Source organism: Centroberyx affinis, unplaced genomic scaffold (assembly GCF_046629955.1).
Source record: "Centroberyx affinis isolate AG114_WGS23_722 - 3 ecotype Tasmania unplaced genomic scaffold, CSIRO-AGI_Caff_v1 ptg001167l_1, whole genome shotgun sequence".
NCBI lineage: Eukaryota > Metazoa > Chordata > Actinopteri > Beryciformes > Berycidae > Centroberyx > Centroberyx affinis.
In genome coordinates this window covers 66,941-91,424 of record NW_027279698.1, presented here as the reverse complement: position 1 = coordinate 91,424, position 24,484 = coordinate 66,941, and the positions used below count along the sequence as shown (strand labels likewise).

At 45.5% G+C, this 24,484-nt stretch overlaps 1 protein-coding gene across 2 annotated transcripts; it reads right to left on the bottom strand.

Moving 5' to 3' along the window:
- Positions 1-1,657: 1,657 nt before the first annotated feature.
- On the bottom strand, positions 1,658-23,501 carry epg5 (ectopic P-granules autophagy protein 5 homolog (C. elegans)). 2 transcript variants are annotated; one of them, XM_071524211.1, is made up of 46 exons: positions 23,395-23,501; positions 22,951-23,081; positions 21,784-22,404; positions 21,307-21,567; positions 21,016-21,214; positions 20,713-20,849; positions 20,505-20,612; positions 19,942-20,015; positions 19,697-19,805; positions 18,763-18,877; positions 18,531-18,681; positions 18,243-18,404; positions 17,971-18,128; positions 17,460-17,611; positions 17,087-17,227; positions 16,812-16,973; positions 16,471-16,593; positions 16,093-16,355; positions 15,771-15,911; positions 15,514-15,658; positions 14,791-14,988; positions 13,867-13,974; positions 13,650-13,772; positions 12,010-12,176; positions 11,638-11,880; positions 11,398-11,521; positions 11,047-11,191; positions 10,471-10,642; positions 10,159-10,321; positions 9,910-10,052; positions 9,608-9,764; positions 8,896-9,090; positions 8,571-8,784; positions 8,092-8,276; positions 7,630-7,837; positions 7,422-7,497; positions 6,685-6,788; positions 6,339-6,514; positions 5,371-5,601; positions 5,049-5,258; positions 4,358-4,502; positions 3,958-4,200; positions 3,529-3,742; positions 3,135-3,353; positions 2,911-3,025; positions 1,658-2,815 (listed from the first exon to the last, which is right to left on the bottom strand). In XM_071524211.1, exons 2-46 carry the CDS (start codon positions 23,005-23,007, stop codon positions 2,633-2,635), a joined length of 7,740 nt encoding a protein of 2,579 aa, XP_071380312.1. In that variant the 5' UTR covers positions 23,008-23,081; positions 23,395-23,501; the 3' UTR covers positions 1,658-2,632. The 2 variants fall into 2 exon arrangements, with proteins under 2 accessions (XP_071380312.1, XP_071380314.1); XM_071524213.1 differs by lacking the exons at positions 22,951-23,081; positions 23,395-23,501 and having other exon boundaries at positions 20,713-20,870; positions 21,784-22,071.
- Positions 23,502-24,484: the final 983 nt, after the last annotated feature.

The following is a 24,484-nucleotide window of genomic DNA, read 5'->3' as shown; positions in this document are numbered from 1 at the left end:
GGTGACACAGGAATCCGCCAGACAGTGATGTGTCTGCCGAGAATGCTCTGTCTCAGCAATTGGTCCTCCCTGTGTGTGTGTGTGTGTGTGTGTGTGTGTGTAAGCATGGGCTGTGATAAGGAGGGGATATCTAATATGGCAAATGTTTCAAACAAAACTGTACTCCACCACCTGAGCTGCGAGACAGAGAACAGAAGGTGGATTAGATGGTGAGAGACAACAGATGAGCGGGTTCACAGAGTAGGCTATACACTGCAGGCCATTTCGAGTGTGAGGAGGAGGCAGCGATGAGTGTCTGTAAGCGTCTCCCACCTCCCCCCCCCTCTCTCTTCCTCTCTCTCTTTCTCTCTCTCTCTCTCACAGCATCAGAACACCCCGTCCTTTCCACCTCCTCTCTCACTTCTACCCTTCCTGTAACCATAGAGACCACTGTTGCCTGAGGAGCGACGTTTCTCTCCCAGACAGACGTGGTGTCAGATGATGATGCTGCACACACACACAGGACACACAGACACCCACGTACAAAAGCACACAGCTCAATTCAAAGAACCTAACCACAGGTACCTCCTACACAATCAATGTCTTTGCTTCTTTCTGTCGTACACTTTAGGCACACATACACTCACAAAGAGAACGAGAGGGTGTAAATGCCTATCAAACTGCTGAGAAGCAGACACAGCTTGCTAGCTTTTCATAATGGGTTTCATAGTCAAGGAAGCTTTTATTTCAGTTTGACCATCTGCAGCATTATGCAAGGAGAATGCAGATTGCAGGCCAATTCTGTTGTGGAGGCTGTAGTCAGGGCTGCTGATGTGCAAATGGTCAACCACAAACACACCGAGGCTATATTAACCACCAGTCATAAAGATGTGTGATGGAATTTATTGTGTCTCAGCGTGGCACTCTTTAATCACTGTCTAGATCCCTTTGACTAACTTATTCATTAACAACTAGAGAACCCAAGAGGCTACACTGGCTCTATATCCAGCTCTAATACCAACTCTACATCAGTATTCCTGTTCTTGGAGGTTTCACCAGTCCCAGATCTCTGAGATGGTTGATAAATACCAGCTGTGAGACATTTTCTTCCCTATATTGAAGGGAAGAAATGATTCTGTGCAGCCTGGCTGTGGACTGGCACTGTAGCTCCCTCCTGCAGCAGCCCCTACAGACCCATTCCTGATCACTGACTCACACAGAGAAATGCTTATGGCATTAACACAGTCACACTCAACACAGGCAATAAGGCAGACTTCAGCCTGCAGAAATGCTGCGCCATTATTATTAAGATGGCACACATCAACAGAAATGGCGACATGGTGGGGAGACTGAAAATGTGGCAGCCATTTTGGATGTATGACTAAATATTTGATCGATCTGAATGAAAATTAGCCATCATTCCGAAACGGCTGACACATGCCTTAATGGGAGCAACAAATCAACCAATTTATGTGTATTTAAGTCCAGTTATATACAGTAACTAGCTACAACATGACCTCCCTGCTGCTTTAGTAATACCACAGCATGAGTTATTTGTATTACACTGCACACTATATAAGGAAGCTCAATCTTGTGGTATGTTATAAGTGGTACTTATGTTCTAGTGCATGTGCTTTTTCAGAGTACAACAGTTGTTTATGCCTAACAGAAACTGACGAAACAACTAAAAAGCGTGTTCAAGAAGGTTTAAGTAGCTGAGCAGACAAAAATAATCCCTCTTTGGCAAAAACAATAAAAGCACTTTTGGCTATACATAAAATGTAATACTGGCAAATATTTTGCAACTAAACATGGTCATTTCGCACAGGCAGATAATGTATTCAGCTAGTACCTAAACATTACTGCAGCATGTAAGCTAGATGCTGGCACGGATACCTGACCTCAGGAATTCTACCAGCCAATGAACACTGAGTTTTTCCTGGTATGCCCTCTCCCCACTTATGTAGGTACAACTATCCTTAGATCTGTCCTCCATGAAATGCCTCCTCCAGATCCCTTCAACTTCAATTAGATTCCACATACAGGCGTGAAACTCAGATCTAAAGACTGCTGTTTACAGGACACATTGTCTACGACTCCAGAGTGATTTTGACATGAATTCTGATTAATTAATTGTCAATAAATATGTGCAACATCAGCTCAAATCAAGAATGGAACAGATCATAAAACAACAGGCAGCAATTATATAAAAAGCAATAAGGCATTAAACATGAGAGAAGTTAGCAAAGTGCAGGAAAAGAAAGTCATAGAGACACAGCATCAGTACATAAAATGTCTTATTCTTCTAACTGGTTAGTCCCTCATTGTACTTTACCAGTCAGAAAAGACTTGGCCTTTTTCACAGATGAACAGTGAGCTCCGATGAAAAGACAGTTACTCTTGCAAAGTGATAGTGGATAAGACAGGCAGCTCTTGCTTGATGTAGTAGCACAGTGTCTGTGCGTTGTGGGCAGCCATTTACCATTTTTTCCAGTGCTGCTAACTGGAATCTCTGTGCGCCAGCATATAATTTCTCAGGGCAGAACTGAGGTTTACTGTCACTCTATTGTCACCGAAGAGTAACATCCTCCTGAGCACCAGCATGAGTGTCAGGGTATGATGGCTAGACGTGCTAGCAGACTGTGCTCAAGTGTTAGTGGATGATGTGCAGGTATCGGAGGTCAGGGTAGAGGAGGTTGGCTAGCAGGGCCAGCAGTCGGGGGCCATCTTTCAGACAGTGTCCCGGGTAGCGGATGAACTGAACAGCTTTAATCACAGAGTCTTCCAATTCAGCATACTGCTTACTGCTGGGCATGGCCTCCAATGTTCCTAACGCCTACATCCACAGAGCACAAGAAATACAAGGTATTTTTAGAAGATAATTACAGACCAGAAAATGAAAGAAATACGCTGTGTGTATGTGTAGCGTACTTGCTGTGCTTTAGCAGAGAGCTGCAGGTCACTGGTGGGTTGGAGACGAAGCTGAGTATCTGACGGCACCTGGACTGAAAGGAATACTGCCAGACTACGTACCACCACCCTGAACCTAGACATAAACACACATTAACAGCCGGTTTGTCAACATGTTCATACATTAATAATTAATTCTATACAAGGTCTGTACTCATTCACTAATAATGTGTATGATATTTTACCTATTAGAAACAGGAGACCTCTTTCCCAGGCCTATAGCTCCCAGCAGCCCAGAATTTAGTCTCTCTTCTCCCAGCTGAAAGAGCCTGGTTTGCAGCCGCAGGAGACCCAGGACCACTCCAGAGACTTCGCCCTGGCCTGCCTGCGGCTGCAGCTGCTCCGCTGACAGGCTCAGGGCCTTGTGCCACCACAGAAACAGCTTGGCTTCATCACCTGGACCACTGGACACACAAAGCACACCACAGAATGCATAATGACTAATATTGCCCGCAATTCGTACAGCAACATGTGCAACTTCTCAAATCAAAATGATGGAAAGCCAGAGATCTGAGTCATCAAATCTCTCAAGGCAAGCTAGTGAGGGAAAGAACGTCTGGGCTTGGAGGGGGGGCAGACCTGGGGAAGACCTGATTGGTCCACGTGTTGAGTAAAGCCAGTGTCCTCCTGTCATTGGCTGCTGTGTGTTCCGTGTTGAGGCGCTGCAGGATGAAGGCATAGAGCGTCAGGAAGCTGCCGCCTGATTGGCTCTCAGAGAGGAAGTCATCTACGGTGAGCTCAGGCACCTGCAGGGACGCCAACACAGGACCCCAACCTGCAGACTCCTCCTCTGCTGAACACAGAGATAGAGAACAGAGTGTAAGGGACCAACAAAGGCGAAAAAAATCCATATGAACCCTTGACATTACATTAAAATTCTTATGAGACCATCTATGCTAAAGAGAGAAACTTAATCATTAATATTTGTATTTATGACCCTTTTCAATTTGTCAAGTCAATAAAATAAGTTGGGTACCCTAAATAACCCTCAACTGTTACTATGGTTACCATGGTTGAAGTAAGCTGTGATGCAGGCCTCCATGATGCGTGTCATGTGACGGACTGACGCAAGACAACGGGAGCAAGCAGTGAGAAGTGGAAGTATAGGGAAGCCCCTCCCTTTCCTGTCCAGCCAGGCAATGACATGAGCTGCAAGGGCTTCTCCTGTTGAGACGCCCACTCCATTCAGCAAAGCCAGCGCATCACTGAACAGACCGCAGAATGCCATATGCCTCTGCTCCAAACCCGTCTCTGCAGAGGAGGAGGAGGAGGAGGAGGAGGAGGAGGAGGAGGGTGGAGAGAGAATAGATGACAAAATAGAGGAGAAAGAGTAAGGTGAGTAGAGCTGTGTCCTCCTGCTATTGATTACTGATGGGTGACGATGTGTTTCAGGATGACAACAACTTACCTGGTGGGTTGAATGTGACAATGCTCTCCAGCAGCGTCTCCAGCTGGGTCTCCAGGCTGCTGAGGCTGATGCTGCCTCCCTGCTCCAGAGTCACCAAGGACTGAACACACCAGCACACACAGGCTCCGGCTTTCAACGTCTCCTCCTGACGGACAGAAAGCGATAGAGAGTTAAAAAAAAAAAAAAGAGGGCAAGAGAGTGTTTCCTGATGATTGTAGATGTGAGGGGTGGGGGGTAATTTGGGTTCTGAAACCTGGGTTTGCTCCTGCCAACTCCAGGGCCACGTTCATAATGGGATACTACCATACTAAACATACATGTGCCATAGAGTTATATGTTGCATGTAGTGTGTATAGTGTGAGTAGTATCCCGTTCCAAACATGGCCCAGGATCAGTTCCAGTCAGTTGGGCTGCAGTTAACCAATGCCTATTATTTGGATATTTACATCACAATATATGGACAATTGTATGCTGATTACTACTGTATTATTTCTTAGGCTGCGGGGGCAATTTTCAAGCTGTGGACGGCCATTGCAGCTCGATGAATGTAAACAAAACACTGCAGAGAGGGAAAGTTACTAGAAACAAATTCAGCTGTGTTTTGTCATATTGCGTCATTCTGGTTCATTCATCAAAAAAAAAAGGAAAGACTTGAAGATATCGACTGGCTGAAGGAACCGCTCTGTCTCACCCTGTGTGGAGCTCCATGGGGGCGGGGGTGGAGTCCAGCAGCACTGCGCAGCGATTTGAGCAGCAGCTGAGGGGCAGAGTCAGCGCTGAGCAGCAGGGAGGGAGGGTAGTGGGTGTTGACATATCCCAGAATGCCCTGGTACGAGGAGAGGTCCAGTTGGTGCCAGGGCAGAGAGGTGGACTGGACTAACAGACTGAGTAGAGGGGAGTCCTGGAGGTTCAGAAGGAAAAAAAGAGAATGAATGGAGAAAGGGGAAGAACTTTTAAGCTGTAACAGAAACAATAAATCACCCTGATGTGAAAACAACGTAGCTTGGATGTACCTGTTGGCTAAGGAGCTGCTCCTCTTTTGTGAGAAAAACTAGCATGTATAGTAGATAGACCAACATGGTGTGTGTGTCCTTCTGAGTGCCCGCACTGGGTAGAGTTGGATAGGCCTGTGTTGCAGAGGTGGGTAGGGTCTGCAGATGGTCACTCAGGACACTGACCCAGTTGACCTCGCATAAGATTTCCCCCAGGAACAGGAAGCAGCTCTTGGGACTTCCTCTCTCCACCTGCAGGAACAGGATTGTGAAGAATACATAAACACAGATTCATACTGTCAAAACACAAAAGAGCTATAACCACGTATAAATAATACTTTTGACTGCATGTGTTTGAGTCCAACCTAATGCAAGGTTGCACAATTACAGCTAAAACGATAACCCTGATTATTTTACTGGATACTGTAATCTTAAATATGAATCATGATTATTAGTCGCGATTGATTTAGAGAACAAAAATATTTATTTTGTCACGATTTATTTATTATACCTTTTTTTCCTTTTTTTTAAGGATTATTACTAGTCTATTTTTGCCTTTATTAGATAGTGACAAAAGAGAGACAGGAAAGATTGGGAGAGAGAAAGGGGGATGACTGATATACCAATAAAAAAAGAGACAATTATTCACAATTAATTGTGCAGCCCCAGCTGTCACACATCTCTTCTGCTACGTTTCCTGTCTCACTTCACTCTAATTATTATTAACTCATAACACTGATAATTTCATAACACTGCAGCCTGTATAGATTCCCATGGGCCTTGAGAGACTCAAGGCTTGATTAGGAACAGGCTGTTGAGACTATAATTATGCAGGTCAGGCTCATGATAGGAGTTAGGAGCAAAGTTTCAGTGCCAAGGACCAAGGTCTCAAGTTAACAAGCAACAGCTTGTTACTATGGCATGCATGTCCAGGTCAGTGTGCAGTGTTGGGGGTCAGGGTTGGCAGGTCAGAGGGCAGCGTGTCTTACGTTGAAGAGCTGTTCCATGAGCTGAGTGTCTGGGTGCAGGTTTCTCCAGGACAGGCTGCGGAGGTGTATGTGGTACAGGTAGAGCAGGTACTCGGGCGTACGGGGAGAGGTGCAGCTCTCACAGTATTGCATCATACACAGCCACAGGGCACCTCGCTGGCCAGGGAGCAAACGATCTGCAACAGGTACATGTACACACACACACACACACACACACACACAGAGTCATGAATTACTTATACAAGTACAGACAGCAAAGAGTGGCAACACTTAAACACTCGGTTAGCTATAGGCTTGGGTTATGTATAAGCTCTTTACTCAGTAATAACTAACTGATGGAACCCACCTTTGAATTTGTGGTGCAGTGTGTCAGTGAGTTGAGTGTACAGGCCGACCAGACAGCCTGCAGCGCTCGCATCTGTCTCCAACCAGGGATAACACTTGAGGTTACTGAGAGAAAGAGACATCGATATTGACATTAGCTTTACACTCTTCTTTTGTTCTTTCTTTACCCTAGACAGCACTAAATCTCTCTTTCTCTGTTTGTATAGATTAGGAGAAAAAACTAAAGGGGATCACAGTAGAAAACTCTGGCCACATGAGGGACTTTAATGTGACAGGGCTGCATTAAGTGTATTGTTTTGTTAATGTGTGTGTTTTGTGTGTGTGGCTGTGTACAGTGTGAGTGTGTCCAGAAACAGGAGGTGGTACAGACTCAGATAATGTCACTGCGCAGTGACATTTGTGCAGTGCAATTTGTGAGATTTGTGCTTGATTCTGTGTAATGTATAACTTGTGTTTCGGGGGAATTTCCCACTGTGGGATCAGTAAAGTAATACAATTACTATAACAACAGATGCACATCTACTATCTAACTGCCAAGCTAAGCAAGGAATACATGTGAAAAGAGAGGGCTTGTGTATTCTATATGCTCTGATAGTTCTTTAATATCGATGGACATAGTGCAGAAGCTCTATCTTTGTCACATCCTTCAAATAGACCACACGGTCTTGCCCTGACTATAGTTGTCTTCACATGTTAATCTAAAAAAATAGCAGAAAGCAGAAGATGAGCCATGCTTACCTGACATCATCAGTGTCCAGTGGTAGGATCCAAGGCTTAAACAACTTCACAATCTTGCTGTGCAGGTCCTGCAGGGCTGTGAGAGGATAGGGGACATGCTACTTTCAGATCACAACAAAGTATACTAAAGAGACCATTGGCTGAATTCTATGCCTGATCCCAAGTCTCACTAACCCCAAGATATCCTCACGTATCACACAACATTTACCTTTCAGTACTTTGCTGCTGCCCACCGGCTCTCTGGCGCAGTTGCTGAGCTGCACATTGATTAGACAACCGATCAAATGGCCCCAGAAAGAAACAACGTCACTGATGTAGGGAGTCCAGGCAGAGTAGAGGCCAAAGCTGCGGAGGTCTGCCTTATTGAGACGACTCCGCAGGAAGTAATCACTCAGCCAATCCACTGTCTCATCCACCTGTTAACGACCAATAAGAAGACAGGGTATGGTTGGAATAATGATGAATGTATAAGTGTGATATCATTTAATGAGGACTCATACAACCAGAACGACATATTGCAAGCAACTGCCTGTTGTGTTGAATCACAGAAATGTTCATATATATTATTATTACTAATGTGAGACAATTAGTGTGGAGTTTTGGTTTATTAGCCAACATTAGCCAACATAAGCCAAAATTAGCCAGCTCCATAGACTTTGACTCATGTTACCTGCTGTGGAGAGAGGCAGATGGGGGACCTGTATGGAGAGGCTGGGGGTCCGACGGCGTGGCCCGAGGTGTCAGTGGTGTTGAACGCTTCACCTTTGCTCTTGGTGCTGCGGGTTGGGGGTAAGCAGCCCAGCACTCGCAGAGTCACCTTCCAGCACTCTGGACTCAGTAACTGGTCTGAGGAGCCTGATGAGGTTAAAAAATTCATAAGTCAAACACCCAAATCCAATATTATTAGCAAAGACATTGTCAGATCTGTGTCAGACATGTGCAAATACAATGACTTAAACATATGGTGCTTTACAGTACCATGAGTGCATATATTTTTAGCATTTGTGGCCCCATTGGGAATTATGTCCTTACTTTGGCATGTTAGTGCCGTGGTCTACCCACTGAGCTAGACTATGAGCACTACACTCAACACAAGTTCTTTCTTAAAACACTCAACAGGCATCCAAGCGCATAAACACACACACTTACTGGTCATAAGAAGGCGCAAGCAGTCACTGTAGTGATCAGGGAAATGGTGGCGTAAAAGCCAGGTCCAGTGTTTGGTGAAAAGGTGAAAAGGCGTGAGAAGGTCAGGCTCGGGGTCTCGGCCACAGACGCAGAGCGCTCCATGGACCAGCTCCAGCAGACGGGTTCTCTCAGAAAACACCGGATGGGCTTCATTCAGCCACTGGGACAAATCAAACTAGAGAGGGAGACAGAGGAGCAGAGGGGCTCACTTGACTGCTTTGGGTGCTGATCATGAGAGCTATTACTATTGTGTGATATTTGTACAAGAGTTGCGTTTGTAGCTAACCTTGGTGAGCAGCATGAAAATGACATCAGCACTGTCAGGGTATAGGGATGTCACCACGTCCTGGTAGAGGGAGACGAGCTGATTGGGTGCTGCATTGGGAGTGAAGAAGGGGGAAATGAGGGGGCAGAGACGCCTCTGCTCCAGGATGGACTTCAGGACATGGCCACACTCCGCTGCAGTGCCTTGGATAAACACCTACACACAGGCACAATACAATTCATGAGTCATTTCATTCATTATTCTAACATATCTTACTGATAAAAAGATTCTTAAAAAAAAAAAAGAAAGGAGAAAAGGAAGGCAGAGTGGGTGGTTCTCTCACACTTACTATTTTTGTTCATTATTCAGACATTATGAAAGTAGCAAGGAAGACAGTGGAGAGAAAGATGTAGCAGGATTTCATCCTAAGGAAGTGGGGCCACACGTTTTTGATTTTTGATTTGATATTCTTTATTGATGTAAAAAAGGGGAAATCCTCCTGTTGCTCTCTAGTTGGGGTGCAGGGTCAGGCTCCAGGCGGCACCCTGGAGCAGGTAGGGTTAAGTATCTTGCTCAAAAATAGTTTGACAGATATGGCCGTACGGGACATTGAACCTGGCATGGTTCCACAGGCGGGGGACTTAACCACTCAACTATCTATTTGATCATTCTAGACAAAGGATGCTTAATACAAATCGTGTCTCCTTGTAGTTATGTGTGTGTTTTTGTGTACCTGTCCTAGTATCTCCACACAGGAGGAGAAGTACTGGCGTGTTGGAGGATGTCGGAGTGTGTCCTCACACACAAAGGACACCACCTGGTAGAAGGCAGACACACCGACATGCTGCACTGCTGGGGTCTTCTGGGCCTTGTACATATTCACCAAAGCCCTGAACACATAGAAACAGATATGAGTCACAATATGACAACTTTAAACAACCTACTGTATTTCCTCCTGCATGAGTTTGTACTTATATTACCTGTGATATAGATAAAGTATGTTCTTTGTGGGTGGCAAGATGTGTGTATACTGACGTGATAAAGTTCTCAGTGTGCACTGCAGCCTGGGCCAGGCTTTGAGGAGGAGGAGCCATGGCATCGGCTTGGAGCTTCTTGATGTCACTGCGCAGTGACATTATCTGAGTCTGCACCGCCTCCTGTTTCTGGACACACTCACACTGTACACAGCCACACACACAAAACACACACACATTAACAAATCATGGCAAGGAAATTCCAGTGGAACCTCTAAAGGTGGCTGGCATGCTGTGCAAGTGGTCTTACTGTGACAGTGATGTTTGCAGGTCCCTGGCATGGCTGCCCTCCTTTCCCTTTACACTCCAGTGCCATGGTGACTTGCTCTGGTCGGTTCTTATACAGTACAGGAAGGCTCTCCAGCAGCTCCTGCTCCATCGCCACCTGCTGGGCTTCCCGCGCCACTGCAATCCTGACGCCCAAAACCAACAAGAATTTCACAATCAGTGTTTAGGTGTGCGTGCATGTGTGTATTTTTGAGTATGCATATGTGTACTGTCTGCCATCTGTGAAAGTGCTTATAATATGTGTGTATAGGTGTGTGTGTTTGTGTGTGTGTACCTGGCCTGGTCCTGCAGGATGCTCAGGTCCTGCTGCAGCAGTTCGGCGGCAGCTTTAGAGTCGGTGAGGGAGGCGGCGGGGACCTCGGCCACCGGGGCTCTCTGCTGCTGCAGCTCTGGAGCCGGACGGGGAACCGGGTGCTTCTGCAGGTTGGACAGGATTCGCTCCTTGGCTGCACACAGAGAGACACATGCTAACAATTAGGGCGAACCCTCTTAAACTCAACTGACCCACTTTATTTTATTGGTAAAATAGAATGAATCCTCCTATCTATGTCAAAATCTCTATGGTCTTTATGATATAAATTCCTAGAAAATCTACAGTATCTAATACTGTCAGCGTAGTGCAGGCTAATTGGAATTAGAAATGTCTTTAACAACTAACAAAAATTGAAAACTATTCTAAAAATAGTTTTAAACATAAATTAAATATTTATATTGTGTTTGTATTGGTGGCTATTCACCTTGTAGTGATAACTAATTGGAGTTCATTATGTTCCCACCTTTACATTTACCACTACATCTCTGCTAAAATGGCAAATCTTTTGGATCTAGAGTAGTAATTTTGTCTATCTACCGGTGTTGAGGCTGGTGTAGTCGGTGAAGCCGGGGTTTTTGGTCTGGAGGAAGGCTGGTTCACTCTGCACCTTCTCCCACAGAGACAGAACCTCCCTCTCATCGTACTGCACACGCTCCTGGTCCACATACTCCAACCACAGCTCCTACAGCACAACACGACACAACATACATTCAATTGTAACATCAACATGATCTAACACACCACAGTGACATCTGACTAACTTGTCAACCTTTGTCCACTGTTATTCATACACACACACATACAAAGAGAAATAGAGAGTAAAATAGACACAGACAAATACTCATGTTATACACCCACACACACCAGCACATGCCAAGAAACACTCACCTGCTGCCGCTGCATGACCTGTGCCAGTCTGTGTGGGTCATACTGCTGGGGAAGAGAAGGCAGGTATACTTCCTGCTTCTGCAGAGTCTCATCATCCAACCACACGGCAAATACACCAAACAACCTGTAGACAACCAATCAGCTGAGATCTAAGAGCCAGTAAAAGATACTAATGGCTGCTACAACCGGCTAAACAACAGGAAGGAATTAATGTGGACGGACCAAGAGTCATTGTCCTACCTGACTAGCTCTGTGTGTAGCTGAGGAGAGGTGAGGTAAGGGGGCTGGGGGGTTTCGTGGCTCTCGTCCCCCTGGCTGGCGGTGTCTGATGAGGGTGTGTGTGGCGGAGGAACCCTGAGGGCCTGGCTGGCGGCGTGGTGGAAGTCCGACACCTCCTGTAGTCTCTGTCTCAGGTCTCTGAATAAAGACGCCTGAGATGAAGCCTGGAAGAACCTTCGGCCGATACATCCGCTAGCCCCCAGCCTGGAGGACATCACACACAAACAGTGGTTTGGTTATAGATGACATGATTGTGTTTGTGTTATTACAGGATAGATTCTGCCTGTTCCCTTGTTGGGGATAGTGGTATGTGTGTGTGTGTGTGTGTCGTACCCATACTCAGGTCCAGGCTGTCTAAGGTAGAGCTGCAGGAACTTCTGCCAGACCAGGGGCAGGATGGGATGGTCAGGGGGCGTGGCTAAGGCCTGACACGCCCAGCGGTACACCTGCAGCCGTTGCAGAGACGGAGCTACCGGCAACTTCAGCCGCTGCTGCGCCTTCTGGCTCACACACACACACACACACACACACACACACACACACACGGACACACAGACACACACACACAGACATGCTGTTAATGTTAACATCTTCTATGTAGTTAGGATTATGAGCCTATGGTACACTGGACTATGTTTGTGTTTAGTCAACCACCATACAGTACGTCTTGTCTGCATAATTATCTGATGTCATGTTACATTTTGTTCTGCACTCTGTGTCAATCCTGTATTGTGTAACTGTCTTGTAATGTCTCGGTCAAATTCATTGTGCACCCGTGAATAAAAGCAATTCTGATTCTGATACAGCCACCTTAATGATTAATATATACCTTTGTGTGTGTGTGTATATGTGTGTGTGTGTGTGTGTGTGTGTGTGTGTGTGTGCGTTAGGGATGCCCCGATAATGTTTTTTGCCGCCAATCGCCAATCGTCTATGAGCCATATCTGCCGATACCAATCGGCCATACTGATAGTTTTTTTGTTTTGTTATAGCAGCTGGTATAGCAGTATTATAGGTCTAACAGTTTCCGTTTTACATACATTTCATCCATCAAATTGAGTCTTGATTAAAAAGTATCCACATTTTCTTTTTTTCTACCTCAATATTTACTTGATCATTATGTAAACAAAACCAAGTGCGTTCAAGGTAACATGATTTAGTGAGATAACCGAAGCACAAGACTCAGACTGTTGCCACTTGCCTGTGTTGTTGAGTCGAGTTAAATAAATGGAGACACCCTCCGAAGATATATATCCGTTTCAGTCTTTGTTTTTGTATAAGTGAATGTTCTTAAGAGAGAGAGAAATGAGACTTTTCAGTTGCCTCTCCGCTGTTAGGGTCTCGATTGTCGTCCAGTTCAGCACCGCTGACAGCGGACAGCGGTGCAGACCATTATGTAAACAAACGCACATGGCATGCGATGAATTGATGCATTAAATAAGCAGAGAATTAAATGAGGGAAGTAGCGGGCGTGACGTACTGTGACGTTACTGGTTGTCCATGAAGATTTGTGTTTTTAATTAACATACACACTGCTGACATGTTTTGAGGTGAGTTAGCATGTGACTAATCGGCGACTATAAAGCATTATCGGAATTCTCCGATCTCATATTTATACTGAATATCGGCCGATTCCGATTGCTAGCCGATCGATCGCAGCATCCTAGTGTGCGTGTGTGTGTGTGGGTATGATTTAAGTCACTTTCAGGGACACGCACCAGACTTAAGACCAGTTGATTGGGGACAGCTTGTGCAATTGGGGACAAAAGCCGTGTCCCCAAATGATAAAAAGCTGATTTTTGGGTCAGTGGTTAAGGTTAGGGTTAGGTTAAGGTTAGGGTAAGGGTTAGGTTTAGGCAAGTAGTGGTTATGGTTATGGTTAGGGTAAGTCTCCAGGAAATGAATGTAAGTCTATGTAAATACCCCAGAAGTGACTTAAGTAAGTGTGTGTGTGTGTGTGTGTGTGTGTATACCTTTAAGGCCTGGTCTGGGGAGAGGCTGGCCTCTGACAGAAGCTCTTGTTCAACACAGCGTCTGAGCTGAGAATCTTCCTCAAACATGCCCTCCATATTCAGCACCAGCCAGGCGAACCACACCTACCAACACAGTCCCAGGCTTGTCAGGACTCAAAACTTCACTGATACAATCAATAGTACTTGCACATACTGTTGGTGCTTTGGGGACCCTCACCTCTGCACTCAGGGATTGGCCCTCTATGAAGGAGGGTGTGGCATTTCCAGCAATCCAGCCAACCAGAGAGGAGAGCAAACCCCGGTCTCCATGGTAACCCAAGGCATTCTGCACAAGGTACAGAAACAGAAAACGTCACAACTACTGCAGGTGCCACTGTGTGTGCATGTTCAATATTGTGCGTGTATGCATGTGTGAGTATGTGTGTGAGGTCGGTGAAGACCTTATTTATTCATCACACGCCCGCCCCTCCTGCTATTTCTTTGCTGCTCCTGCAGGTTTGCCTGTCACTCCTGCCTGCTACTAAGACCTTGTCCCAAACTCACCCAGAAGCTCTTACCTCATTACCCCACGAATTCCTCACACCTTGCTCCACAATTAGAGAATGACTGGATAGTGTAATATATTTACAAACTCATTTACTTTTGCAAATGTTATCAACAATTATTACAAACATTTGGCTATCAAATAGACAAGAATCAAGATACACTACTTTCTTTGCGCCACATGTAACTTACTGCTATCAGAATAGACAGTACAAGTAAACTGAGTGATAATAAGAAGACTTCCAGCCTATTAGGCTAGACTGTATCATTATCTTAAAAATCTAACCCTAACCCTAACAGGTACATTTTCAGCAGCTTTAATATCACGCTGCTTTCACACATTTTTTGCAGATGCATGATTTTACTAGCTCTCTGTGTAGTTTTCATGATGAAAACATGAATTAAAGTTGCTATGTAAATTTATGTTGTAAGAATATGATCAAAAACCACACCAGATCAGTTTAATCTCAATACATTTTAACCAGGGGATGTCAGCATAATACTCTGCACATAGGAATATGAATTAAAGGTGATTGTGGCATTAGCATCACAAGAGTCCCGCAATTATGCAAACCTCCAACATGACTGAGTAAAATACCTTATGCTGTTGGTACAGTAATTTCTGCACACACTCCTCCTGGCGGTGTGTGAATGCGGCACAGCAGATCTGATCCATGAGGAACAGGACAGTTTTGTCCCGGTACCACAGGTTCTGCTGGGTCAGAATCCCCACCCAGAACTCCAGCACCGCTGCAGCGCCGACACGGCCGGGTTGTGAACTCTCCACCACGTGGCTCTGGAGGAGAAACACACAGATTAAAAGATGTCCTCTTAGGTTGTGAAAAGATGTGGTATACCAACCTATAATTGGTTTATCCAACTTTTCATTTGTTTAGATACAAGTTTACCAATCTTTTTAAATTCATAGTATAGATTCTATTAATCAGTATAGAACTGATATATGAAAGGACCCCCTTTTCAAGTAGGTAAAACATACATCACTGTTTACAGGGGGAAACAAACCTATCCCAGTTTTTTTTAAACATTTCAGATTCATTGTTCATTATTCTACAACTTTGAGTACAGGCTAATAATATTACTGACACCTACAGGTATACACAGAAAGACTTTCAGAGGCAAGCAATTTATAGTCTGGCGGTGAATTTCCAGGCTGCAAAATTTTGTTCCATACTTTATAAGACTTTCTTCCATACTTTTCCATCTCTTTCAGACCTATGTAAGAACTGTGGGTGTGAATGTTGTCTTTTGTTGGCTGGGGGCTTGTGGTGTGTCTTAATAATGAAAGCTCTTTTGGATGTACCTGTATGACACTGTTCAGCAGTCGGACGTTGTCTCCATAGGTGGCCCCTGTGAGGAGTGGCGCCACCCGGTGGGTGACCTGCTGTGTCACGCCTTGAGGACACACACTGTCACACTGCAAGAACAACTGGATACAACTCACGAACCTAGCAGGAAGAGGGGGAGGACAGAAGAGAGACAGGCGGATTAATAAATGCAATAACTGCTATATTAAATATGGATCTTGTTCAGCTCCTTCGCGGGATGTTTTTTACTTACTGAGCATTATTGAGCAGGTAGAAGCTGAGCGGGTAGGTTGGGGGCAGGATGTTGTCCAATAGATGCACAGCAGCTCTCAGGTGGTGAGACTGAATCAGACTCTTCAACAACCCAACTCCCTCAGTACAAAATTGTTCCAGACTAGAAGAGCACAGACAGAAAACAATCCACAGCAGCTGAATTAAAGTTAATTCAAATTCTATAGGGAAATCACAAGTCATACATATACTGTATAAGTTTGTGTGTGTGTGTGTGTGTGTGTGTGTCTGTGTGTGTGTGTGTGTGTGTGTGTGTGTGTGCACGTGTGTGCGCACGAACAAACCTGTGTCCGACTGTTGTCATAGCAATGGACAGATAGCATCCGATAGGGATGCCTGCCTTCACAGCCCGGAGAACAGAATGCATGCTGGGAGTGTGTGTGAGCTCTGGAGGTGGGTGGGAGGCCAACCCAGGGGCAGCCCAGGCTCCTTTAGGGTTCTGGGCGTTACCATGGAGCTTGAGCCTTAGCAACAGCTGCCATGCCCATTGGCTAAAGGATGCTTCGGGAGAAACGCCCAAACGAAGGACACTGGCAAGGTAAGACACCTGAGAGGAAGGAGAGAGAGAGAGGGGGAGAAAGACAGAAAAAGATAAAGTATTATTGGATGCAGCCACACTTCATACTGAACAGGTGACTGAGTGCAACGGAAGCACGCTGTACCTGTTTGATGCCCTCTGATATGAGGCCGCTGTAGGGTTTGTCAGTGAGGTACTTCTGATAGGCCTCGGCCACCAACAGAGCCACCTCACTGTGGAGAGATGAAGGCAGGGCCAAGGAGCCATCCTGCAGGGAGAGACAGGCTCAGTCACAACCAAAGAGGCCACCAGAAGAGGTGTTACACACATCCAAACACACACCTCTTCACAGGAGCTAGACAGCATTGTTCCCAAAATGTGTTTTATTAAATAAAAATCATTAACTGCACTTAGACACTTGGAAACATCATTCTGAATGACTGGAACATCTTGTAAAACACCCACACACTATGCATCCATGACTACCTGTGCGTAACCCCAGTTCAGTCCCTCCAGTATAACGCAGGCCAGCCGGTTCTCCACAGCAGAGAGAGGATGTTGGAGCAGCCAGGCTCCAATCACACACACCTCCTCTTGCCTCGGCCGCCACAGGCACAGAGGCAGCTCTTTACACAGGTACAGTGCCACCTAAAACATACAGACACACGCGCACACACACACACAAAAACTCCATGAGTTCTCCCAGAATCATCCACATCAACTACTTGCAGTTGAAACCATAACAGAATGGCAGTACCAACCATGCCCACTGTCTGTATAGTCTCTCTCAGTCTCTCCAGCAGCACAGAGATAATGTATGGATGGGCTGTTGCTATGGCAGCCAACAACTCCCGCCCCACCTTAGAGTAGGTTTCTCTGGTCGACACGCTGACATAGGACACCTGGGAGAAGAATTAGTCATGCAATAGAAATAAAGAAGATGGGAAAGAAGAAGTACAAAGAGAGGGAAGGAGAGGAAGGGGCAGAGAAAAGTAATATGCAAATGTGATTCTGGATTTAGGGACCCTGATTCTCCCGACCCCCTTTTCCACAGTATACTTAAAAAGCCTTTGTTTGTATCTTACTGGCTAATGCATCCCTTCTGGAATTTCCCTCTGCCTCTGTTTCTCATACCTGGTAGATGAGCAGAGTTATGGTGGTGATGAAGGCGGGGTCTGAGTGCTGAGTGGGCGTGGCCATGTGCGCTAGTGCGGTGAGGAGAGAGATGCCGTCAGAGCTGTTCACCTCACACAGCCAGCGCTCAAACCTCTCCTGATGCTCCGGATCTGGAACAAACACAGTCATGGAATATTATGGTGGAGAATGGCAACATCAGGCCCAGAAGAATGACAGTTATTAAAATTAGCTGCTATTGAAATCCCAATGGAGTAAGGGCTCCAAAGTGTATTGGAAATTATATAGAGATTGTATTGTATAGGGAGTTTATGATTCTAAACTTTCTTGGCTGTGTTTAAAACTGTATATAAAAGTAGCTTAGAAAGCTCTTATACAGCATTGTGTTACATCTACATTCAGCTTTTAGTGGCAATGGCATAACTGGGGGTCGAGATCAGAGTAATGCCTATGACAGTTACATTTTTCTGTTTCTGACCAGTAATATTTTAAGGAGGGGATGTGTGTATACCTCTGAGAGCCTGCAGGCAGGTGTGTGTGTTATCTGCAGTGCCGAGTGTTTCCAGTCCTGCTGTCTCAGCACACTGCATCACATAAAGGACCCTCCACAGCATAGAGCAGGACAGAGTCCCATAAGGCATCTCAGACATGAACAACCAGATGCCCAACCTGGGAGGCGAGACCACACAAAATTAATGTGAAAAATGTGTTTGAGGTACTTTGGCTGGGAAAGGAAGTGTAAATAATTTCCAGTTACAGACGCAAACTTCGATGAGAGCTGACCTCTTGTTCCTGAGTACGTGTAGGACAGCTCTGAGGAAGAGATGGTCATATTCCAGCTGCAGCTTGTCCAGAGACAGGGAGTGTGTTTGAGAGCTGGGTCCACCAGAACCAGTTACACTCACATACTGGGCCCAGTGGTCACTGACATAACACACTGTCATTCTGAAGGAGGAGAAATAGGACACAGAAAATTATCAGTGTCATGCATTTATTGACTATAACAATACTGATATTTGGACAAAGTAGTGTGAGCAGTTTGTGTGTGCCCTGATCTGGTGGTGCACGGACCGTATACTGTGTCCTATTCGTTTGACTAGCTGTCTGTATCGGGCCCTGTTGTAGGTTTGTAGGCCAACAGCTAGAATTTCGATGAGAGATGATGCAAAAGCAAACACACGCATCATCTTCTGACTGGAGCAGGCCTGGGGCTCGTACACACCTGGAATAAGAGCAGCCTGTCAGTTCACACAGTGATTCAGCTGACAGACTGACAGGAAAGACAGACAGACTCACTACTCACCCTGCTTGCTCATCCCCAGCATGTGTGAATAGAGCTGCTGGAAGGGGAACTGGGTCAGCAGGGATATCAGGTCCTCCTCACACAGCAGCAGCCAGCTGCTGTCTGGGTCCTCATCCTAAACACAGAGAAAGACATTGTAAACAGACCTTAAACCACCACAAACGTTTGAGAAAATAAACCACTAGAGGCTATGCTTAACTGTGATTTTAGAACAGCTAAGAGGCATGACATGATGTGGCAAGAAGGGAAGGCATGAAGTGGAGGCTAACTGCTTTTATAAAAAAAGTTAAATGTTATTCTTCTGCCAAGTAATACATTTCTTGAAGAGAATCAAAACAAAGTCGTTCCTAAGCAACACATAAGTACTGGTAGGAGAGGTGGTTTGTGGTTAGTGCATTGATATTTAAATTAACTGTTATGCAATCATAGGTGTGCCATTTATCAGGCATTTTACAACGGCTTTGAATGTGACTCAGCCGATTAGAAGAAAGAAGCAGAAGTATCTGTTGTTATAAATCATCCTCTACATATCTCCAATCCTCAGTGAACCTTCACATTTGATTGACAGACATACAGACATGATGTTTATTATCATAATTCCTTCATAATCAGTGAAGGAAACAATAGAGATACATTATTTATCAGGGGAATAAAATAAAGTTTTGGCACAGGTGTAAAGGTTTCTCATGAGAGTCAAGCTCATACTGGAGGCATACACAATAACAAGAGACCATACCATCAACATTTAGATCAAAGTGGATCATTGGTTATTAGTTTTTTTATTTTTACTGTGAGCTTTTTTTGGTTCCAGCAGATGCATAAACCACCTTCATTTTCCCTCCATCTAAATATACCCTAATGTTTTCCAACAGTGGTGTGGAAGTTTTGTGCCTTTTCCTAAAGCGTATTCATAACCTCCGGTCCGTCCACTTACCTCCTCTCCCCCTTCATCCACTAGAGTCCAGTTGCCAGACTCGGGTCCAGAGGCTGTTGAGCCCTGGTTCTCACACGGCTTCATATGGCCCAGGAACTCTGCACGGTGTCTAGGGCAGGAGTCAGGACAGAGAGGCCAATGGTTACATATCAGGATGTTAGAATAGGGCAAAATATTAGACCCTGAAAGCATGACCTGGCTTCTCAGGTGTGGGGTTCAGGCTGTTAAAGGGTTCCGTTAATTACCTGGCAGGAGACATGAGGATGGCCAGAGCTTGCATGAAGTGCTGCACTCCACAGGTGTTCCCCAAAACCTTGATCTGAAGCATAGAAAAAAACACTCCAGTCAACTCTATGTACTGCCAGTGTAGTAGAAATTATACCATTATATACCATTCTATTCATTATGTATTAAGCACAATCTCATTCCTCAGTTGAATGCTGTCTCTGCCTTCAGTAATTTTCCGTTCTCCACCAGTTTGAGATAAACAAAGTTCTGCCCAGAGATGGCCTTGAGTGTCCAGTAGGAACTGGATTTTGTTATGCACAGATGCACCCTAATCGCATAATGTTTCAAGTATAAGAATGTGTCGGACTTCTCATGACTCAGCTGTTTCTACTACATGATAATAAAAAGAGTGGGCAAAACACATTGTTTCACCCTTTGCTGATCACACCTGTTGAGAATGCATCGTGCCTTGCTTGCAAGCAAGACGACAGAAAGACAACTTCTCATCTCCAAGTCTCTTTTATTAAACTTCCACCACAGCCATATTGACAATGATGAATCATAGAGGATTGTGTCTAACCTGTAGGAAGGGTGCAGCCCACTTGCCCAACCCAGCAGGACAGCACAGCAGATGGCACAGCAGGTACAGGTGCTCTCCTGACCCTCCAACATGCAGCAGGACTGTCACCTGGGGAGTGGACCAGAACCACGTGAGAAAACACAACAGACTACCTGGACCGTTAGAGCATGGAGTGAGGGGGTGTGGTAGTGAGTGAGTGTGTGTATACCAATCTCTCCAGCCAGTGATGGATGTCTGTCTGGAACTGTGTGTCATCCAGGACTCTCCGTGTGAAGCTGAACAGAACACTGATGGCCTCTTTCAGGGGTTGGAGAGAACAAGGCTGCGTTTGGCTACCAGAGCAATCTGACAACACAAAACAGACAACTGGCAGGAATTAAAACCCTATGACAGTTTATCATTTTATATGAAGGATGTACTACATAATAGTGGTATGAGTATGAGTGATATGCATGTGTGGAACAGTGTAAGAACTTGTCAGTTCAAGGCAAGTATAATTTATAAGACTCACCTTTTAACAGGCGATACAAGTATGATTCCACCTGGAGGCGTGACAGCAGAGCAGTGTACGCGTGCAGTGCCACCTTCTGATGAAGCAGTTCGGTGCGAGCTTCGAACAGTCTCCTCAGCTCAGCCAGCACACTCTGGCTAAACTCAGCCTGCTGGAAGCGGTGGTACCCGCACACCTTAGACTGGTCTGCACACACACCCTGTAGGGAAGAAATTATATTGAAAATGATATGCACAGAAGGTTCAGAACTTCTCCACTATATATTTCTGGCTTCTGTTCTAACACACGCACCTGCAGTGTAAGCTGTTCATCTCTGAAGCTCCAGAGACGGTTCTGTGTGCTCTTGCAGTCAGAAGACTGTGTGTGTAGCTGTGTGTGTGACTGGGTCAGCTGTCTACGGCAGCGCCAGTAGTTCTGCAGCAGTTCGGTCAGTTCGTGGCTCTCCTGCCGGGCCAGAGCACAGAACTGGGCTGCACAAACTTCAACGCCCTCTAGCCACGCTTGCACCCCCCCGCCTGGCTCCCAGACACTCAGCTGCTCCAGTGAGAACGCCTGCAGAAGAAGAGAAGAGGAGTGAAGTTAGTTTGTTTCACACATGTATCATGTAAAAGCTATTGCAAAAAGCCAAAATGAAGGCCCCCCGAGAGTGCAGTCTCTAAATGACATTACCACTACCAGTTCCACAAGTTCTTCAGTTGGTGCTGGTTCAGGCTAGCACAAACACTTTGAACAAACCTCTACCTGTATTCATAAGTTGCACGAGATTACCTGAACATCTGGAGCTGTTTGGGGTAATTCTGGGTAGAGTCTGCTCCTGGAAAGTTCAGCTACAGACTCCAGAGGCTGCAGACTCGGAGGAGATGATTCCTGCTCGACGAGAGCCAACACTGCAGGCCCCCTTGTTCTACAATTCCTCAGAGCTTCCTCCCGGAGCTGCATCATGGGGCCCTCCTCCAGTGTAGGGAGCGAGGGGTAGAGAGCAGGGGCAGTGGGGACAGTTGAGTTCTCAAGCTGGGTCGAAATATCAGGTTGAGTCCATGAATGGTTTTCTCTTCCCACCTCAGCGCTCTGTGCAGCTTGAAGCTCAGCCCCCTGAGCCTCCACTCTCCCATCATCCTCTGTTTCTGGCTCAGTCGGATGGACTGCAGCCTGTGAGGTTTCCGTTGATAAAGTCTGTGATGAGGAGGTTTGCTGCTCCTCAGAGGGCGGGTTTGATGGCTGTGCCTTGGTCTCAGGCAGCTGTGCAGGGTCCTGCTGCTGCTCCTCTGTCTCCTGATAGGGCAGGCTGAGGGGGATGTCAGTGAAGCCAGAGCTGGAAGCCTCTTCACAGACAGATGAGGGAGCTGTGGCTCTTTTGTCTTCCTCTGCCTGCCTCTGCTTCCTGGCCAGCTGAAAGCATACAAAACAGTTGGAGATTAAATTGATTTTCCTTGGTTCAATAACAACTCTGTCTCTGCCCTAGTTTTGAACATGTGAGGATCAGCATGTGGCCAAGAAGCTGACATAATAGTGAACAGAACAAAGTTTCTCTAAATTACTACCACTGTAATATGCTTGGTGGCCCAGTGGTTAGCACTGTCAGTTCACAGCAAAAGGTCCTGAGTACGCTTCCCGGCCCTGGGCCTTTTTGTGTTAAGTTTGCATGTTGTGCATGTTCCTTGTTTGCATGGGTTACCCCCCTCCAGTTTCCTCCCTCATTCCAAAGACAAGAAAGTCAGGTGGATTGGAGACTCAAAATTGCCCATAGATGTGAATGGGAGTGTGTGTGTGTGTGATCATCTGTCCATTTGTGTTAGCCCTGTGATGGACTCTAGACCTGGGTGTTTCCCTGCCTTTTTGCCCAATATGTTGGGACAGGCTCCAGCCCCCCTCTGACCCTGAATAGGAAAAGCAGGTTAAGACAATTAATGTTTGTAAAAGGCTTGGTATAATCACCTGAGATTTCCCGCTGGTCTTGGACTTGGTCTTTTTTGGTCTCACAGCCTCCATCATTAACGTCTGCTCACCTCACCTCACCTCCTCCCAGCTCTCAGATCACATTCGCATACAGTTGGCTAAAGGCAAGCCTGATGGAAAAGATGCTGGTCAATTGAAAACGAACAGCCCTCGTTCATTAAGCGGATTTTCACTGCGTGTATGACCTGAATGCGCACAAACAACAACTAAAGCCAGTAGCTAGCGTGGTCACTGATGTAGATAAGCAGCTAGTGGCTGGCTGTGTTGTCAAGATAAACACTGTCACTGGCTATGAGCTGAACAATGTTGTGGGGCTCGTTGGAGAGCCTCACTGGCAGAGGGTAGCAAGGCAATGGTTGAAATGTGTACTGTGCAGTCCAGACACAATGCTCCAGTGAAGAAAACTGGGAAAACGAAACTAACCTTTTAATCCCTCCTGTCGTCTTCGACAATTACACAACCGAAGACCCTTGGCACAGCTAGCTAAGCTAACGCGCTACCGTTACTTAGCTTGTTGCGTTGTCTGTCTTCCACTTAATTTATTCACCAGGAGGTCGTAACATTTCCGTACTGTTACTCACATTGTCAAAATTATATTTCATCGCGTCCAGGCGCCTGACATGCGGCAGTAACACAGTCCGCAGATCAGCTGTCATTTGTTTTGTTTTGTTCCTGGAACTCTTCTCGTCTCGAAATGCTTGATCACGTGACTACTCCACCTCTATACGGAGAGCCAGAGGGCTCAAAATAGAGTCTTTTCCTCTCCTTTCACTAGTTTTTGAGGTGTTTTCTTTGATAGGAGGCTTAGCTATTACGCAGCTGAAAGCCACAATGTATAGACTTTTCCGGGTCAGCACATATAGGGATTGGGAGTACTTAATTAGGCTACATTAACTGTAACAGTATTAAAGTAATGTAATTGCAAATACTTACTGTCACATGGGGGGGGGGGGGGGTACTAGGATTCAAAAAGTAGACTAAACATACACTAATCATACTTCTTAATACTTGGTTGATAGTGATAAAAACACCATTCAAATGATCAGTTCTAATTTGGAAGACACGGTTTGTTTAACTGAGTATTCTAGTGATTATGCAAGCAAAGTAACCTAAACTATTTGAAAGTGATCTGACTACATTGTCAAGCAGGGAGTCTATTAGATTACACTTTGAGAGATACCTTACCATTTCCAATGCCAGTGATATGAGAGCACAGACAGGTGGTGAGTAAGTAAAAAACATTTATTTACAACAGTATAGTACAATGCTTAACAGTTTCCCTTAAAAAACGCATTCACACACAGTGCACCTCACCAACCCTAAGATAATATAATAATCTGCACTTGTATGTATCAAGAATAATAGAGTGACAGCTGCTGATCTAGTTAAAGTATCAATTGACCTGACCAGTGACTGTATATGTTATACTCTTTTCCTCAAGAATTTGATATATACAAACTAGTTTTTAAGGTCTATCCAGCTGCTCTGTGACATTATTCACATTCGTAACAGA